The sequence below is a fragment of the Brachionichthys hirsutus genome, chromosome 12 (genome assembly GCF_040956055.1).
Source record: "Brachionichthys hirsutus isolate HB-005 chromosome 12, CSIRO-AGI_Bhir_v1, whole genome shotgun sequence".
Taxonomy (NCBI): domain Eukaryota; kingdom Metazoa; phylum Chordata; class Actinopteri; order Lophiiformes; family Brachionichthyidae; genus Brachionichthys; species Brachionichthys hirsutus.
The window spans coordinates 6470927-6489240 of NC_090908.1; the positions used below are offsets into that span (position 1 = coordinate 6470927).

General features: G+C 43.0%; 4 protein-coding genes and 1 non-coding gene across 5 annotated transcripts; 4 read left to right on the forward strand and 1 right to left on the reverse strand.

Moving 5' to 3' along the window:
• Positions 1-1134: 1134 nt before the first annotated feature.
• glb1l (galactosidase, beta 1-like) lies at positions 1135-5516 on the forward strand. The gene is made up of 16 exons (XM_068746306.1): positions 1135-1200; positions 1395-1564; positions 1701-1851; positions 2566-2626; positions 2730-2824; positions 2895-3075; positions 3186-3244; positions 3322-3443; positions 3707-3747; positions 3853-3971; positions 4051-4125; positions 4204-4293; positions 4364-4477; positions 4567-4698; positions 5003-5230; positions 5313-5516. Exons 1-16 carry the CDS (start codon positions 1135-1137, stop codon positions 5514-5516), a joined length of 1908 nt encoding a protein of 635 aa, XP_068602407.1.
• A 50-nt stretch (positions 5517-5566) lies between these two features.
• ankzf1 (ankyrin repeat and zinc finger peptidyl tRNA hydrolase 1) lies at positions 5567-10244 on the reverse strand. The gene is made up of 16 exons (XM_068746278.1): positions 10195-10244; positions 9744-9856; positions 9543-9661; positions 9347-9449; positions 9071-9264; positions 8873-8979; positions 8635-8788; positions 8063-8285; positions 7858-7962; positions 7526-7702; positions 7301-7426; positions 6944-7226; positions 6731-6842; positions 6449-6616; positions 6292-6362; positions 5567-6177 (listed from the first exon to the last, which is right to left on the reverse strand). Exons 2-16 carry the CDS (start codon positions 9841-9843, stop codon positions 6051-6053), a joined length of 2169 nt encoding a protein of 722 aa, XP_068602379.1. The 5' UTR covers positions 9844-9856; positions 10195-10244; the 3' UTR covers positions 5567-6050.
• A 2147-nt stretch (positions 10245-12391) lies between these two features.
• trnak-uuu (transfer RNA lysine (anticodon UUU)) lies at positions 12392-12464 on the forward strand. Its single transcript has one exon. It is a non-coding gene; the product is annotated as a tRNA-Lys (tRNA).
• A 470-nt stretch (positions 12465-12934) lies between these two features.
• Positions 12935-14683, forward strand: hce2l2 (high choriolytic enzyme 2-like 2). Its single transcript, XM_068745930.1, has 9 exons — positions 12935-12994; positions 13079-13121; positions 13209-13271; positions 13356-13511; positions 13641-13758; positions 13882-14060; positions 14248-14329; positions 14418-14542; positions 14664-14683. Exons 1-9 carry the CDS (start codon positions 12935-12937, stop codon positions 14681-14683), a joined length of 846 nt encoding a protein of 281 aa, XP_068602031.1.
• A 1025-nt stretch (positions 14684-15708) lies between these two features.
• Positions 15709-17223, forward strand: hce2l1 (high choriolytic enzyme 2-like 1). The gene is made up of 8 exons (XM_068746502.1): positions 15709-15780; positions 15883-15934; positions 16045-16104; positions 16190-16342; positions 16434-16551; positions 16637-16815; positions 16908-17123; positions 17210-17223. Exons 1-8 carry the CDS (start codon positions 15709-15711, stop codon positions 17221-17223), a joined length of 864 nt encoding a protein of 287 aa, XP_068602603.1.
• The last annotated feature ends 1091 nt before the right edge of the window (positions 17224-18314 follow it).

Sequence of the window (18314 nt, forward strand, 5' to 3'; positions counted from 1 at the left end):
CGTCTGAGGGTGTGGGACTGAAAAAAAGATAATTGGATGTGAAAACAAGGAGAGGCCAGAAGGCAGATGCAGATATTATTACCCGAAATTAGCAGGTTTATCCACATAAGACAGAAATAAACATTACAAAAACAACAACTTCAGTCCTCATTATGGTTGATGGCAACTATAACCATAATGATGTGCAGGAAAGCACTAAAATGTGTCAGCAACTTTGGATGATTTACTTATTTTTTCCAAAGAAATGGAGCCACAAAACAAACTTTTCTTTCTCACATTTTGACTACTTTTCTGAAAGATTTTATGAATTTCAGTTTTCTAGCGGTTTGAGGAGCATCTGGATGTAAATTATCATTGTTTTTAAAAATACAACCAATTTAAGAATACCACTTCATTGTAGTATAAATATTAAACTCGTGGACATATGATTTAAATAAATGACCGACATCTATCGGCTCTTACAAGAACATGTCAAGTATTAAAGCGCCATCTAGCGAATAATATGATGATGTGATCTCACATTCAATGATATATTTCCTTTTAATATCCTAATTTATTTTTTTATCATTTCATTTGGATTGCACTGTATGTTATATGGATATTTGAGTTTATTTTTATTTTGTTTTATTTTGCTTATGCTCAATATTCAACATAAACTTTGACAGTTTATCAGTGACATCTCGTGGTTAAACTGGCAGCAAGGTTGAAGTGGGTTCACCTTTCAAACACATTTTATGAACGCAATTAACATAATTTCAAGTTTAGGCTTAGACTGGACTGGATTTTCAATAAATAACATTGTCTTGAATGAGACCAACCACCGATAGCGGGGAAACTTGTTACGACCCGCCCTACTCCGCCACTGATTGGCTTATCCTGACATCGCCAGCCAATCATTACCACTAATGGCTAAATTTAACCAACCTATCTTATCAAGGAAATAAGCACTAGCCAATCAGAGAAAGGAAAACGTGGGTCATGTTTTAACTGGTTACTGAAGAATCACGTGACTGTTCTGTCGGTCAGGACGATGCACAAACAGCTGTAAACCGCAGAGACAGATGTAAACCCAGACTAGTTTAGCATTTAGAGATGAATTCCGTTTGATTCAGTCTTCGCGGGGAAGCAGTGAACATGGCTGCCGGATTCAAACTACTCGTCTCAGTGAATATTGCCTTTTTGACTGTCTGTGGAAACTTGGTAAGAAAGAAAGTTGAGTACTTATAATAGAAAAGTCACATTATCGCCTTGGAGCAGATTTTAAACTGACATTTCCCCCTGCAGTGAGACGATGAAGTGTGTCCTGTGGAGAATAACCCGTTAGATGCTGGGGCACCTCGGTGATCCCTGAAGGCAAACTGACACCAGATTTAAAATGCACTTCTTCCTCTCAGGTGTCTGGACAGAGATCCTTCTCTATAGACTACAAAAACAACTGTTTCCTCAGAGATGAGAAGCCATTTAGGTACATCTCAGGAAGTATACACTATTCCAGAATCCCTCAATACTACTGGCAGGACCGGCTTGTAAAGATGTACATGGCTGGGCTCAATGCTATCCAAGTGTAAGTTAAAAACCGTGTGTGTGTGTGTGTGTGTGTGTGTGTGCACGTGTAGATGATAGACAGACAGACAGATTGACTGATTGATTGATTGATTGATTTGCTAAGCTTCTTCTTCTTCTTCTCTAACCCCACACAGGTACGTGCCCTGGAACTTCCATGAAACTGTACAGGGGGTCTATAACTTCACAAGTGACCGAGATCTGGATCGCTTTTTGGATCTGGCCAATAAGACCGGCCTCCTGGTCATCCTGCGTCCGGGACCATACATCTGTGCAGAATGGGAAATGGTGAGAAAGTCTTTTTTGTAACATTTTTAATAGCAAAATTAAGCCAAAACAACAAGATGAAAAGTTCAGAACGTAACAAGGTATAAATTATTAGGACTAGGAGGTACTTGGAGAGCACATGCCCAAATATACAAAGCCTATTTTGGTGATGTCATGACACTCCCTGCCAAAACAGCCATAAAATATTACATCTTCATGTCTTTTTTTTTTTTATTGAGCTCAGTCCTGATCATAACTACTTTTTTTTTATATCTAAATATCTTCTCAAATGTGCAAGGACATTTTAAGGCAAAGGAAAAGTACACACACAAATTACAAAAAATCAACCATAAACCATACCACCCAAATTATCTGTACAAAACTGTAAAAGAGAGACAAAAAATGGATTTCAAGAAGAAATACTTATCTCTGCTATTGTCACCAAAATGAACATGACAGTCATCGAAATGAATAAATGACAAATCAGATTAAAAGTGGCTATAAAGTCATCAGTAATGTCATTAAACCACATTTTGCACAAAACATTTCCCTCAAATTTGTTTTAAACCTGCATCAATATTATTAAAACATGTAAATATATCATGATTTTTTTTTAATCTACATTTTATTTGTATTTTATATACCAACATATAAAAGACGTTTATCTGTGTGGGTTCCTTCAGGTGCTCAGATTGCGTATTCAAAACCTGACAGGACTGTGTTGCTCCTTCTCAGGGTGGTTTGCCAGCATGGCTACTTCAGAAACCAAATATCATTCTTCGCTCAGCTGACACAGGTATAATATAAAGCACACATATAGAATGGGTCGTCTTTAAATTCTAATGTGCCATTTCTTTTCAAACATACCTATAATCTATTTTGTTTTTTGTGTGCCCGAGATTACCTCCAGGCAGTCAGCAACTGGTTCGGTGTGCTTCTCCCCAAAATAAAGCCTTGGTTGTACATTAATGGGGGCAATGTCATTACAGTCCAGGTAGTGCCTTCACTCATTCTTAGATTGTTAGCCTGTTAGTTTTGCTTTTAATTAATCACGTTGTTTACAGGTGGAGAATGAATACGGGAGTTACTTTGCATGTGACTATGATTACTTGCGACACCTCCGCGCTCTGTTCCGCTCCTTCCTGGGCGACGCCGTCGTCCTGTTCACCACAGATGGAAACACAGACAAGGAGCTGGCATGCGGCACTCTGGAGGGATTATACGCCACCGTCGACTTTGGAACGAGTCGGTGCTACGTGGACAATAATATCTCAAATCTGCTTCCTGAAGTTATTAATAGGGACATTTGAAATGACTCCTGCCCATTCCCTTTTTTTTTTTTTTTTTTGTTACAGACGATAACGTCACTGAAGCCTTCCGGCGGCAACGGAGGTTTGAACCTCGAGGACCCCTGGTTAGTTAGTTGCAGGTTAACTCACTCGAACTGCAGTAACTACTGATTTCATCGTGCTGAGGTCGTGATGGTTGCAGGTGAACTCGGAGTTCTACACCGGCTGGTTGGACCACTGGGGGGATCGGCACGCTGGGGTCGATGCTCTGAAGGTCAGCAGAGTGCTCGGAGAAATGCTAACCGCGGGGGCCAACGTGAACATGTACGTCTGCCTCGAACGCCCAACACAACATCACACAAGTGGAGAGCGGTTCTGGGCATCTGTCTCTCCCTCAACAGATTCTCCGACATGGCCACGAGTATTTGCTGGTTGACGTGTGTGTGAGTGTGTGTGTGTGAGTGTGTGTGAGTGTGTGTGTGTTTGCAGCATTTGTTTGCTGTTGTCGTGTTTCTCTGGATGTCATCCATCACCCAGTTTGATTTATTAAAGCATTTCCAGCGATGAACTGACTCTTCTCCGTTCAGGTACATGTTTGAAGGAGGCACTAACTTCGGCTACTGGAACGGTAACGTCATTGTTTTTATATTGATTTTTATAATCAGTCTTCCAGCAGCGTGATCTGGATGGAGACAAGGCTCCGCCGTGCGGCGCCCCATTCTTCTCTTTGCAGGCGCCGATCATGACACGCGATTCCGCTCAGTGGTGACGAGTTACGATTATGACGCCCCGCTGTCTGAAGCAGGGGACCCCACGGAGAAGCTGCTGGCCATCCGAGATGTCATCAAGCAGGCACTGCTGACTGAACACCCGCCCGCTAAGGATGTCCTCGTGCACATGTCTCTTCTAAACTGTCCTCGCGTCCTTCCAGTTTCAGGATATTCCTCTCGGACCCATGCCACCAGCAACTCCGAAGTTTGCTTATGGATTTGTTAAACTGACCAAGGTATTATTATTAAAGGCGCGATAAGCATCTAGTAACGACGCGGAGTCGTACGATCCGAATAATGGACGTTTGTTTTAGGTTGGCGACATTAGCAGCCTGTTGAACACCTTCTCGCCACTGGGGCCGGTGGAATCGCCGTATCCTCTGATGTTTGAAGAGATGAAACAGGTACGTGCCCACCTGAAGCCAACACCAGAGAGGGGACTGTCGTCGTGGTGACCGTGCGCGTTGTTCTCAGTACTACGGATTCATGCTGTATCGGACCACGCTGCCCAGGGACCTCTCGCAGCCCACGCCGCTCATCTCTCCGCTGAATGGGATTCATGACAGAGCGTATGTGTCCGTCAATGGGGTGAGAGCCTTGACAATGCGCTTCTGTTCACTAGCCAGTCAGATGGGGGGGTGTTTTTACCCAGGATGAGTTTGTGTCTGCCTACACAGGTATTCCGGGGCCTCTTGGAGAGAGACACCGTGCTGGTCATGAACATCACGGGACAACAGGGCGACACTGTGGACGTCCTCATAGAGAACATGGGGAGGGTGAACTTTGGGAGCAAGATCAATGATTACAAGGCAAGAAAGTAAAGATCGATTCACGAGTGAATCAAATGTTCTCTACAATTCTAATATCCATATTTATATTTGGGTTAACAAGAGCTTCCATTAAAAAGAAGCCGCTCAGAACTCTTTCACGGAGGAACTGGCAGAACAGAAAATCACTTTAGATGTAAAGTATGTAGACACTGTCTGTTATTCACTCTTTTTATAGCCATAATAACATGGGTAGTGCCCCCCCCCCCCCCCCCCCCCCCCCCGGATACCACGACCCTGCTCGTATAAAGCGGGTACAGGCTGGTAAATGGTACTTGTGCTGCAGGGCCTGTTGAGCAACCTGATCCTGGGTGCAGATGTTCTGACCGGCTGGAGGATCTACTCGTTGGACATCGACGGAGTCATTGCTGCTGGATGGCCTCATTCAGAGGGGGCGGAGTCTTTCCCGACTCCTCAGGACCAGCTCACCCGTGGGCCAGCCTTCTACACCGGGACCTTGCAGCCCAACGGCATCGCTTGGGACACCTTTCTTAAACTCGAGGACTGGGTGAAGGTAATCGGGAGGATCCGTAATGTTCAGAGCACCTCGTAACGTAATCATATCCGTTCCTGATGTTTGGCCTTTTCTACATCAGGGACAAGTCTGGATTAATGGTATGAATCTGGGACGCTACTGGCCAGCCAGGGGTCCTCAGCAGACGCTTTATGTCCCTGGGCCCCTGCTCAGCGCAACCATGCCCAACATCATCACAGTGCTGGAGCTGGAGGGGGCCCCGGCCCACCTACGGGCTCTCTTCATGGGCCAGCCTCAGCTCAACGCCACAGCCGGAAAGAGTTAGTCAGCTGGAGGAAGAAGACTTCCTGTTCCTGATAAAGATTATACCAAATCCTGTGTGGTGAAAAACAAACCAGGTGCCCCCCGGCGAAGGATTGAAGCAGACTAAACGCCAGCAGGGAGCCGTTCAGGCGGGGGTCATAGACCTAGACCCTACCGGTTCCATCCCCATCACTTCTGCACAACTTTGTGTTTAATGCTGAAACGCCTGATTTGGTCTGAACGCACCTGAAACCCTTTCAACCATTTTACTTAATGGATGAATATTATTTAGCATTTCAGAGTTCGAGACCAATATTGTATCCAAAGTCAACTCCTTTATTTAACCTTTGACCTTCAGTGAAATGGTGATCAATGATTGCTTTGAGCTGTAGCTCTAGAAATACTGACGATGGTGCTACTTGATTTTTATCTTTTCTGCAGATGCTGAATAAATTATGAATTTCATATAAATGCATCCGGTTCATGTTCAATCCTCTGCGATCATGTTCAGTGAGACGACGCTCACGAGGTGGCTTCCATCCCAGTGAAACGTTCTTCAGGTCTTGCCCTGGAGGGTGCTGGCTCTACGATGCGCCCGGACGCAGCGGGGGGTGCAGAATGAATACTCCAGGTACTGAAACGGGATCTTCCCCAGCAGGGACTCGCCACACAACCAGCACCTCCTGGTGAGGAAGACAAACCAAGTGCAACAATTTGGAGACATCTGAATGACGATTCTATATTGGCCAATATAAAGTTCTTCTTTTTCGCTCATCTCAGTGGGGGGGGGGGCTTACTTGACATTAGAGAGGGTGACTCCTGTTGCAACTACTTGCTCTGCTAACCTCTTCTCTGCTGCCAGAGCCCTCTACAAGCCAGGAAAGGAAATGTTTTAAATCTGCCAAATCCTCTAGAAAAGGTGAATAACGCACGCGATTGAAAACATGAACTCACTTTTTCACGGTCGGTCAGCGATGCAAACCTCTCCTTCTCCTCCGTCTCCAACTCTTGCTTCCTCTTTTCTTCCTTCTGTTCTTTTTCTCGCTGCTTTCTCAATGCTTTCTGGGCCTTTTTCTTTTCCGACTGTTTGGATTCAATCTCTGCCGTCAACGGTCCAGGGACCTTGAGGTGTGTGAAGAGTTAGTTATGCAAGCCGGCGCCCTGCTTTTATTTATATATATATATATATACACACACACACACACACACAGTATATCAACGATCTGAGGCTATTACCTGCGCCTTTTTGTAGTCGTACTTGTCCGGATTCTCACCCATGTACTTCCGGAAGACATTCCTTGTGTCTTTGTCAGGGGCAACAATATACGCAGTCTGCGCTCTGTTATCCCTGGAAGAGAAAGGATGCAGAAATAATCAAATCTAGTCAAATGTTCCTTCCTTCACTACAAATATTACTTTCACTAAACTCGACGGAGCTCCTTTTCCTACCTGCAGGCTGGGTCTGCTCCTGCAACAAGGAGCAGCCTGACCGCTGCCCTTTGTGCAGCCGCTGAGGCGACATGCAGCAAAGTGAAACCTGATGAGTCTATGGTTTTATTAAGAAGGGTCAGAGGACTCGGGGCATCCGAGGGGTCTCTCTCCGACTGCGTGGGATTCTCTGCCATGCCTGCCGGAAGCTGGAGGAGCTCTTTTAGAGCATCCACATCCCCGACCTTACAGGCTGTAAACAGGTCGTCCCTCAGGCCGTACTCCCACGACTCATCAGCGAGTTCTGGAGGACGCAGCATTGAGAGGATTCATTATAAAAAGGGGCTAACTTGAGATAATAAACAGTCAATGACTAACCTTCCAGCTGCTTCTTAAGCTGTCCTTTCCTTTTGCTCATCTTTGAATGCGTCTCTTGGGGAGGGTCGGCTGCCGTCGCCTTCGTCATCTCCTCTTCATGATTGTCTGATTCGTTGTTGCTTAATTCTGTCACCCGTAGACAGGACATCTCATAAATAAGCACTCCTTGGGTTTCTGGAATCTAACTACAGGCACCCAAATAAAAACACAAAGAGCCAGGCCTACCCTCATTTGGTATTTTGAGTTCTTCCTTTTTTCTCCTCCTCCTCCTGTGCCTGGAAGGACAGATTTCAAACTCCCTCAGGTGCTGGGTTCCGATTGTCAGCTCCACCATTTCCATCAGGATCTCTTCATCCTCCTCTTCATCCTCCTCTTTATCCGAGCCATCACGGCTTTCTTCATCTGATGCCAGAAATATACTTTTTTTTTAAGTTTACCATATTCAGCAAATGAAATTTTGTAAGCAGCAATAAATGCAGATCTAATTTAGTAAACGTAATTAGCCATCTAGAGTTCCAAAGAGCAGAAGCACACGGGACATTAAACTAGAAGACCACCTTTCTCTCGCTCTGGCTCCGTTTCCGTTCGTGCGGTCGGTTTGACGGCGTTCTTCCAAGACTTCTTCGATGGACTGAAGACTTCAGACATGTCTGTGTCTTTCCCTTAAATCAAGATATTTTGCACAAACACAATTTATTATACCCTTGCTGGGTGACACCTGAAGATAACATGTCATTACACACAGGATATAATTCAGCTTACCGTAAACGTGGACAGTGGAAAGCACCCCGTGCACTCTCTGCGTCTCTCGAAACGTTGCCCTTCGTGTAGCGAAGGGAAGCGTTCGAATCCTGGGGTCCTTTTTGTCGATCAGAGCTGCGCGGCCACCGAAGAAGATGGCTTTATTGTAGCTAGGAGCTCGGACGAATATCGCAGAGGCCTCCTTCAGATGTTCAGCCCAGCTGGAGAGGAGATTCTGAATGTCCTGCAAAGTAGAATCCAAGTGTTTAAACCAGGAGAATACTTGAGCCGCATCAAACAGCAGCGACTACAATGAGCGTCTAAATGCGATTTCTACCTTTGGGACTATAGAAATTTGTTAAAGTAATAATAAAATGAAAAGAAAACGGGTAGCTTCAGAGGGAAAGCGCCGGGTCGCCCAGGAGGCTAGATACACGGAAATAAGCTTTCAGAGGCTACAATAGGACGACTGACGCATTTCAGCATCGTTGGGGTTTCCCAGGTGACGGAACAATCGCCACGAGGAGCTGAATAAAAATGTCATGCCGGTCACTGTAAAATGAATCGTTTGGTGCCGCGCACGCTCGTCTTGCCTGGACCAGGGCTGCCTCGTTGTGTCGCCTCAGGGCCGCTCCTGCAGACTTGGGCGTGTGACTGCGGCTCTGAGAATCTCTGAGACCTTGAGCTGTGCCTCGCTTCGCTCGCACCGTGTATCTGTGGAAGGTCTTGTGCTGAAGAACTTCTCTCCTGTGAAATAGATCCACTTCACCAAACCGCACAGCATATAAATGTAAGGAATTAAAAACAAGCCAAAACAACCTAAAGTCTCACCCTTGGAACACGGAGCCAGCGAAGTGTCCTCCCCCCGTCATGAGGACGACCCAGATCTTCTTACTTAGGCCCTTCAGCAAAGATCCTGCATCTCGCTCATCGGCTGACTTAAGAATTACAGGAACAGAAAGCAAAAAGAAATGGGTTTTTATTTAAATTAAAGTCCGGTTAGTCTTCACAGGACGGTGTGAGTCTCACCTCTCCCTGGAGAATGCAGCGGTAGACTGAGAGATACTGTCCCGCTGAGTTCTGGAAAACAGCTTTGCTTGAAGTCCGCCCGGCAACCACGATGCTTTCGAGCGAGTCGTCTGCGTTGCCACTTTCCACGAAGTCAACCGCCAAGTCCTCTTCCTCCGAATCAGACTCGGAGCCAGATATACTGGACAAGTCTCCTGCAAATAAAAAAAACAAAAAACGGAATACTAATAAATCGAGGCACCCATTTTAACACGCCAGAGACTCTGGTCTCCTCACCAGCTCCAGTCTTCTTCTCAAACTCCTCCGTCGTGAGTGGCGGCATTCCAGTCATCTTTCGTCTCAAGTTAAAACGATGCCAGTCGAGCTTGTAGTGCTCCGTCTGAAGTTCAAAGGCAATACAAGTTAACCTAAAACGACCACTCACACTCAGGTACAGTCTTCAATACGCCCAGAGACGTTTGAAACGTCCCACCTGCTCCTCGCGACTGCTAAAGGAGCATCTGCAGGCTGAGCAGAGCATCTTGTTGGACACGTCCTGGACCAGGCCGTCCTCTTGCTGCCCGTCATCCTCGAGTGGTTTATAGTCCAACTCTGTGTGGAAGGAAACGCAAGGACTGGTTCCAAACGGAGCAGATTCGTGTGATCGATTACTAGAGCTACGAACCAGACACACCTTCTGTGTTTGCAACCTGACTCACTTCCCTCAGTCCGATGAAAGCGTCGTCGTCTGGGCACAAGTCAAAGATGGAACGGGAGTCGGCATGAGCTGGCATTGTGATTCAAGCCCTGTTAACACATCAGGAACACAGAAACCATGCGTACCATTTCGGGTTTCTAGACAACACATTTCATTGCGGCATGACTACAATAATATTTTAGTCACTCGTGATTGGACGTCACTAACATGCGCTGGTAGCAAAATAGAGTAATTTTACTCCACTTTAAAGGCGAGCAGGATCTGAAATGATGCAACCTGCTCTTTAAACCGCACGTGTAACGAAGTAACGATTAATACTGTCCATTACCTTTACAAATGTACGCTGCACTTGTTTTTAAACAGATATTTAACTGTATGACGCTGAACATATTGCAAGTGGCAAGCTTTAAAATCATGATCAATTTACCATTAGACGACGTCTCGCATATTTCAGCTCTCGCCACGCGCTTCTTCCGGGTATAACTACGGAAGCCTAAAAGCGTTTCAGCTCCGCGGCTTGTAAAGGCCGCCATACAACAATGCATAGTTCACGAGATATCAGAAATATCACTGTGTTAGTGTGTTATTATGTGAGGAATGGATTAAAAATAATTATGAATAATTAAAATCATTTATTGTAAAAAAAAAAAAAAGGACTTTTTATGTCCCCCAACGACCATTGCGTTGGTGCATGTTGGCCAGGCGCAGTGGGTAGTGCTGTTACCTCACAGCAATTGGGCCACAGGTTCAAGTCCACTTGGAGCCTTTCTGCGAGGAGTTCCCATGTTCTCTCCGTGTCTGTGTGAGTGTGTGTGTGAGTGAATGGTTGTCTGTCCATGTGTGGTCCAGCAATGAACTGGCGGCTTGTCCAGGGTGTACCCCACCTCCTGCCCGTAGACTGTTGGCATAAGCGCCAGTAGATCCCGTGATTTTGGATGAAGTGGTTAAGAAAATGAACAAATGATTGAATGAATTGAGCGCTTGCTTCTAGGACAAGTTGAATTCAAGTACTTTATTGGCATGAATAACATATTCACATGATTAATTAGACAACAAACACACTTTAAAAAATAACAGCAAATAATCTAAAAACGGTGTGTTTTTTAATTCACTTGGCTTTGCGCTGCGTTCCCTTTGATTTGCTGGTCGGTGGATGCCTCAAAGCTTGTGCTGCTGGCAGAGAAAGATGAGGGCGTTACAAACCTTTGTTCGTTAAAGACAATTTCACCAGAATGGTGATGTTCACATTATTCCTTTACCTGCCATTTTACGAGTCTTGGCCTCTGTCAGATTTTGATTCACTTCCACAATTTCAGCAGTGAGGCGTTTTACTTTGTTTGAGAGGCACTGACTCCTTTCTTGCAAATCTTGCATTTGATTTCTGAAAGAAAATGGATTGTACTGTAAAATATGTTTCTATTTATGCAAGGTAATTATATCTCTCTACCCACGAAGGACAGCGCCTTACCTGTTTGCAGCAACTTGACCATTCAGCTGTTCAGAAAGTTGCCTTTCCTCTTGCAGAAGATGACCAAATTGCTGGAGCTCATCAACAACTCCAGTATTTCCCATCATCAAATCCACTCTCCGCTGAGTTTCTCTGGTACTGCAGGTGAGAACAGCAGCAATGAGACACAGTGGACCAACATTATCATGGAATGATGGTGAGATTTAGATTCCCCTTTCCTTGACAGGCATCTGCATTTCTTTTAAAAGATCTCCTGACAGAAAGGTTGAGCGCAGATATATCACCACACAATCTGTTTAATATACCGGGCATTGCAAATTAGTCAAATTAGCTCAATCAAACTTCACAACAATAATTGCATCTTTTGAAATAAATTAATAATAATTGTATTGTAATTTTAAAGTACTAATTATTTTTAAGGTTATTGATGCGTAGACATTTTGTTCAGAGCATATCTGGCAAATTATACATTCTAATTTCTCCAAACTTAACACATATCTTGATCATTATTATTTGATGTGTCAACAAATCTTATTTTTTTAGTTTTCCAATGACTGATGGTTTTGAGGTTTTGTTTATCTTCTCCAGAGCTTACATCCAAAAGCTCTACGCACAACTCCAGTCTCAACACAGAAACGCATCTCGTGTGCTGCACAGATTAAATTCTTGCGAAATGTGGGATGTAATCTTTTAGATGCCCCTAGTTTAAATCTGGGTATCTGAATTAAAACAAATGCTGATACCATTTAATGATCTCCTCCTGGACGAGCAGCCTTTTCTCCTGCACCTCCTCCAGTTTACGCGTGTCCTCTTCGATGGCTCGACGCAGCTCCCTGATCTGCTCCTGGGATTTAACAAGCATTACAACCGGACCAAAGCAGCTTTCTGAAGAGCAAACTAGCTCAACGTTTCGCCACAATACTGAATAGTTTCCGACAGTTCCCGGAGAGAAATTACTAAAAGTAACATCTGTCCTTACTTTATTGCCATCTGCAGCCCCCGACATTTAGCAAGCTATTATGTGCTAGAAAGCCAACAGCTGTAGCCATTTAGGATGTTGTTAGCAAACGATGTTACGAAATCAATCCACCATTAATGCCTGACCCTTATCCAGTATAGAAGGTTAATAATATATGTTCTCTGCCTAACGTTCAGAGCCCGGATAGCTCAGTCGGTAGAGCATCAGACTTTTAATCTGAGGGTCCAGGGTTCAAGTCCCTGTTCGGGCGGTCAGTTTTTATGTTTTATTTTTTTTTTTTTATAGATACGCCTGGCAAAATCTGGTTTTGCGTGAGCATCGTATCAACTTCAATTAGAGCGCAACACAGAATGTGAAGTGCCGTTGATCTCAGCTTCAGTAGAAAGAAAACAGCACTCAAGTTGAGACATCTAAAGCCGACAATTGCCCCAGGCCTGCGCCAAACATCAAGCCGCTTCATTTAAAGGCAGTCATTGAAGTGGAACTGTTATTACTTGCAGTCAGACCATACATTATCCTGCTGTTGAAGTCGTTGTTTATGAAAGAATCGAACTAATTCGAGAAATAAAACACACACACAGACAACAAATAACAGAAACCCAGTCATTTACCTGAGATAATCATGGGTATGATCTCAGGACAGTGGCTGGGGGACACATATATAGCTATGGGTTAGTGCAGGTAAAATGGCAATACTGAAGACATCCCTGACCGGTAGAGATGGAGCGGATTATCCTCATGTGCCTGATTTCCGCCTGCCTGTCGGCTGCACATGCTCAGGTAAATGTGCATGGGATTGGAGCGTGACTTCAATCACTTCAGCAGCAGAACTCCTGACAACATTTTGTGTGTTTGTTTTTTCAGAAGATTTTCTTCAGTCCAAAATGGGGTCCCATTGGTTATAAAGGTAAATACAATTATGCGTTTGATCTCAATAGTATTAGTGTGACAGTAGCAAAAAATACTGACTGAATTATAGCTCATCTTTCTCAAGAGCGCGAAGAGCACGGTGAAAGGACAGCAATGGATGAAATCATTAAAGCCAATGAGTTCCATGGTAAGTCTATATTGTGCATATTATATAATATACTGTAAAAAAAAAAAAAAAGAATCAGCCAAATTTGCCTGATTTCTGTGTCAGCTTCCCGAATCATAGATGCCACTACGAGCTTGAGAGAAGGAGACATTGCAGTTTCTTCTGGGAGGCGCTCTAAAGTCTGCTTCGCTCGGAGCTGCCTCTGGTCTAAGTCAGTGGATGGGCACATCTATGTTGCATATAGGCTGTCACCCAACTACTGTATGTTACTTTACTTCTCCAATTATCACCACAACTATTGCAATATTTGCCATTTGAGATTTATTTACTTTGTATGCGATTCACAAATTGCCACTCTTTCCCTATTCTGTCTAAACATTTAAACAACAGCTGAAATGGAGGCAAAGATGATAAAGAAGGGAATGGAAAACATAGAAGATGGTACCTGCGTGAGATTTGTACCACGGACTCACCAGAGAGACTACATCGACATCCAGTCAAAGTCTGGGTGAGAGGCTTTGTCCCTCGATTCCATCACATGTGTTTGTTTTAAAAGTATTATTCGTTTGGCTTTTTTCTGTTCAAGAAGTGAAGAATCTAGTCGTGAATCTTTCAACTATCTCTGATCCAGGTGTTGGTCCTACCTCGGAGCGCGCGGTGGAAGGCAGACGGTGTCTCTCCAGAGCCCTGCCTGCCTCCGAACTGGAGTGATCTCGCATGAATTCATGCATGCCCTGGGCTTTGTGCACGAGCAGTCCCGCTTTGACCGGGACAACTACGTCACAGTCATGTGGCCAAACATTTGGAGGGGTAATTTCAAAGGGGCGGGAATAGGGGTGGCATTTGGGAAATAAGATCTCCACAAATGGCAAATTAAATTAGATTTTTGTACAACATGCCAAGAATGTCAATATCTAAAACTGCATACAAATCAGCACAAAACAAAATCAGTGCACCGTAGCGATTGTAAATTATTATTATTTTAAATTCCTAACAGATCGATTGAGGAATTTTGAGAAGTTCAAGACAGAGAATCTCGACCTACCATATGACTATGGGTCAATCATGCACTTTGGGATGTAAGATCTACATTGATGTTGAACAGTTAGTGTGTTGTGGCGTTTTGCATGTTATCTAATGCAGCATATACACTGTGTGTATGTTTAGGTACGCCTACTCCCAGGACGGGGAGCCCACCATCGTTCCAAAGAGCAGCAAAAGCATAAAGCTGGGTCAGGCGTCTTCTCTTAGTCACATTGACAAGCTGAAAATCAACAAGCTGTATCAGTGTGGTTGGTGCTAAATATCTTGAATTTACTCGCATCTTTTTAGACCTCATAAAAATGAGAAAATAATACCAGGAATGTCACTCATTGCCTGTTGTTTGATTCCCTTTCGTCTCTCTTTCAGCAGGCGACGCAGACGATTACTAACCACACAGAGCCGAGGACAAGAGGACTGTACTGGAAGCTTATACAACAGGCTGACGTTAAATTACTGCATCAGATTCAATAAAGAATATTAAATCTTTCTATCAGCATTTCTTTTTGTGTGCAAGCAGTTAAACTAGATCATGTAGCTGATGTGTGGGTCTAGTAAAGACGGGAAAAAGCATAGGTTTTGTGTAATAACGTCCAACAATCCTTAATCTACCCAATGTGGTACTGTATATGATTTAAGAAAGAGGTGGCTCGAGAGACAAGAAAGCGTATTCCTACTTTTTGTGTATTTCTGCAGATACAATAGTGCCTTAAAATACGGCTTATGAGTCTTAAAGAATTGAAATAATTCATAGAAAAGATAAATAGCATGACACGGCATGTCTGTATGTAGCCATACTTTAACTCTTGCATGTTTACCTCATGCACACACATTTTACAGTATTATTCTTCCAGATTTCATGAACTGCCACCGCTTGAGATTCTTTTGCCATCTGTTACCCTTCAAATCATCACCTCAACATTTATTGGCCGAGGGTAAGATTTTGCTTTCAAATATTTACTTATGTGACCAAATGATGGTTGTCAAGACAGTTATCAACTAGTTCATCACAAAATCACGGGTTACTAGTACAGTCAGACAGAAATTGCCGGTCTGTCGGACGGTTCTTCTCCCGATAGCAACTGCTGACTTGCATTATAGCCAAATTCAAAATGCCTTTAACGGTCTCAGTTATGAAAGTGCTGAATCTTAACACACACACTGCAGTAAGTACAGGGCAAATATGAAGGTCAGCATCAGGACCACCTGTGAAGGATCAGCGGACTTGAGTAAATGACACACGTCGGATGATGAAGGATCTTAAATGTGCTTCATCGTGGAACGTACATCCAATCAGTAAGGCACGCCGGAGGGGAAGTGGTTATATAGACTGAGCGGAGGAAAGAAGTTCAGTTACTGTAGCTCTTGCTTTGGAAGACTGTGGACAGAAGCTGGTGTGCCTGTCTGAAACAGCACAATGTCTTCTACCATGATCCTTCTGGTGATCCTGACCGACTTGCTGATCCAGGCTCACACTCTACCAGTCAAGGTCAGTACAAGGGGAAACTATTTAGGGCACATTTTCCATTTCATCCTTGTCATACTTTGCAACCCAATGTACCGGTGCTTTAACTTTTGCTTTGCCTTTCAGAATTCTACAGGACTACACGAGGGCAAAGTGAGGTCGAAAAGAGAATATTCAGGTGAGCTTTGAGAAAAAAGTGACTTTGAAATGCACGTCAGGGCATGTGGAACTGATGCTCGATGATTCTGATTATGAGAAATAGAGAGAAGTTTCTTTTTTTGTTGTCAGATGAAATTACCGACCGGAATGAAATGAATGTAATGGATCAAATCCTACTGGTCAATAATAGTAAGTAAACTAAATGATGCTGTAATTTATGGGTTTTTTTAACATAGTTTGGACTCAATCACTGGTTTTGTGTTCCTCCCATCAGGGTTGCGAATCCCGAGAGGACTGTCATTCAGAGAGGGAGATATTGCCAACTCATATATCCGGAGCGCCATAACCTGCCCAGGCAATGCCTGTCTGTGGCCTAAATCTATTGATGGATTTGTGTATGTGCCTTTCATCCTCTCTCCACTATATGGTATGGATCTACAGATTTGTGGAGGCATTCAGGCGGCACTGGAAGTTCAAATCATTTCATTTTTATTCATGTATTTTTTTTCTTGCGGTAGATGACATGGACAGGATCACCATAGAAAACGGGATGCAAGACGTTTCTTCAGGAACGTGCATCAAATTTGTACCACGAACTCGCGAAGGCAGCTTCCTTGACGTTCAGCCTAGATATGGGTGAGTGCGGTTGCTGCACGCGACTCCTCTCAGACTGACTGAGCTGGGATTCTGCTGACATGTTATTCTTGTTTGGATCTTCAAGCTGCTGGTCATTCCTGGGGCAGACTGGGGGAAGCCAAACCCTGTCGTTGCAGACTCCGGGTTGCATGTGGCCAGGAGTGGCTGCTCATGAATTAATGCACGCCCTTGGCTTCGTGCACGAACAGTCTCGCTCAGACCGAGACCACTACGTCTCCATTGTATGGAAAAACATCATGCCAGGTTAGGATGAATAATCGCCTTCAGTCGTTATATAATTGCATTCAGAATTAATTTTCTTTCCCCTAAATATATATTTTTTTATGTGTTAACAGCTCAGATGCATAACTTCAGGAAACAGGTGACGAACAATCTCAATAGTCCATATGATTATGGCTCCGTCATGCATTATGGAAGGTACGCCTTTTCCGAAGATGGTGGACCAACAATAATCCCAAGACCAGATCCTTACATTCCAATTGGGCAGAGAGACGGACCCAGTATTCTAGATCTACATAAGATAAATGTCCTTTATGACTGCGGTGGGCGACGTTACACATATACTCACACGTATACTTGAAAATGTATTTCTGATATTCAAAATGATTCATTATTTCCTCTTTAATTTTCTCTCCAGGTGCCACGGAGTAACTGGATCCAGAATATAACATCCAGTGGATTACCTAAATGTGCTGTTGGGCCAAATTAGGCATGGAAAATAAATTATTATTTATAATGCCCAACAAGTAGATTTTACTTGCAGCACTATTTTAGAGCAATTTATTTTCCTTCTGATAGCATCAGCTTTTAGATTGTATTAATTCAGTTGTAACTAATCTACTTATTTGTAGTAAAGGTATCACACCAAGGCAGGTCAGAATTTAAAAGCTACATTTCTTTATATAACTCAGTTTTTACATGCTTTCTGCTGCTGATTATATTCCTGTATCCGAGTTCTGAATCAATTTGTTCCACCTCCTTCTCAGTTTCTGCTCACTTTAAATAAAGAAAATGCATCAGTCAGAGTAATGAATGATCCTCATGGTGTCCTGCAGGTTTTACACAAAGATCTCTGTGTGGATATTTACAGACTCAGAATAACCTGAGGTCGCCTCGGACAAACAGACAAACCAAATAAACAAACAACTAAACAAACAAACAACTAAATAAACAAACAACTAAACAAACAAACAAACAACTAAATAAATAAACATCTAAACAAACAAACAACTAAATAAACAAACAACTAAACAAACAAACAAACAACTAAATAAATAAACATCTAAACAAACAAACAACCAAATAAACAAACACCTAAATAAACAAACAACTAAACAAACAAACAACTAAACAAACAAACAACTAAACAAACAACGAAATAAACAAACAACGAAATAAACAAACAACTAAACAAACAAACAACCAAATAAACAAACAACCAAATAAACAAACAACTAAATAAACAAACAACCAAATAAACAAACAACTAAACAAATAAACAACCAAATAAACAAACAATCAAATAAACAAACTACTAAATAAATAAACAACTAATTAGACAAACAACCAAATAAACAAACAACCAAATAAACAAACAACTAAACAAATAAACAACCAAATAAACAAACAATCAAATAAACAAACTACTAAATAAATAAACAACTAATTAGACAAACAACCAAATAAACAAACAACTAAATAAACAAACAACTAAACAAACCTGTCCTTACTGTAATAAGACG

Bases quoted from the DNA above. Each gene is read 5' to 3' on its own strand.
- ankzf1 (XM_068746278.1), bottom strand. From the start codon at position 9,843: ATGCCAGCTCATGCCGACTCCCGTTCCATCTTTGACTTGTGCCCAGAC. The intron at 9,662-9,743 runs GTGTGTCTGGTT...CCTTCCACACAG, and splicing joins TCAGGTTGCAAACACAGAAG to AGTTGGACTATAAACCACTC. The intron at 8,789-8,872 runs GTGAGACTTTAG...TCTATTTCACAG, and splicing joins GCTGGCTCCGTGTTCCAAGG to GAGAGAAGTTCTTCAGCACA.
- hce2l2 (XM_068745930.1), top strand. From the start codon at position 12,935: ATGGAGCGGATTATCCTCATGTGCCTGATTTCCGCCTGCCTGTCGGCT. The intron at 13,122-13,208 runs GTAAATACAATT...ATCTTTCTCAAG, and splicing joins GGGTCCCATTGGTTATAAAG to AGCGCGAAGAGCACGGTGAA. The intron at 14,061-14,247 runs GTAATTTCAAAG...AATTCCTAACAG, and splicing joins GTGGCCAAACATTTGGAGGG to ATCGATTGAGGAATTTTGAG.
- hce2l1 (XM_068746502.1), top strand. From the start codon at position 15,709: ATGTCTTCTACCATGATCCTTCTGGTGATCCTGACCGACTTGCTGATC. The intron at 16,105-16,189 runs GTAAGTAAACTA...TCCTCCCATCAG, and splicing joins AATCCTACTGGTCAATAATA to GGTTGCGAATCCCGAGAGGA. The intron at 16,816-16,907 runs GTTAGGATGAAT...ATGTGTTAACAG, and splicing joins ATGGAAAAACATCATGCCAG to CTCAGATGCATAACTTCAGG.
- glb1l (XM_068746306.1), top strand. From the start codon at position 1,135: ATGGCTGCCGGATTCAAACTACTCGTCTCAGTGAATATTGCCTTTTTG. The intron at 2,627-2,729 runs GTATAATATAAA...TGTGTGCCCGAG, and splicing joins TCTTCGCTCAGCTGACACAG to ATTACCTCCAGGCAGTCAGC. The intron at 3,076-3,185 runs GTCGGTGCTACG...TTTTTGTTACAG, and splicing joins CACCGTCGACTTTGGAACGA to ACGATAACGTCACTGAAGCC.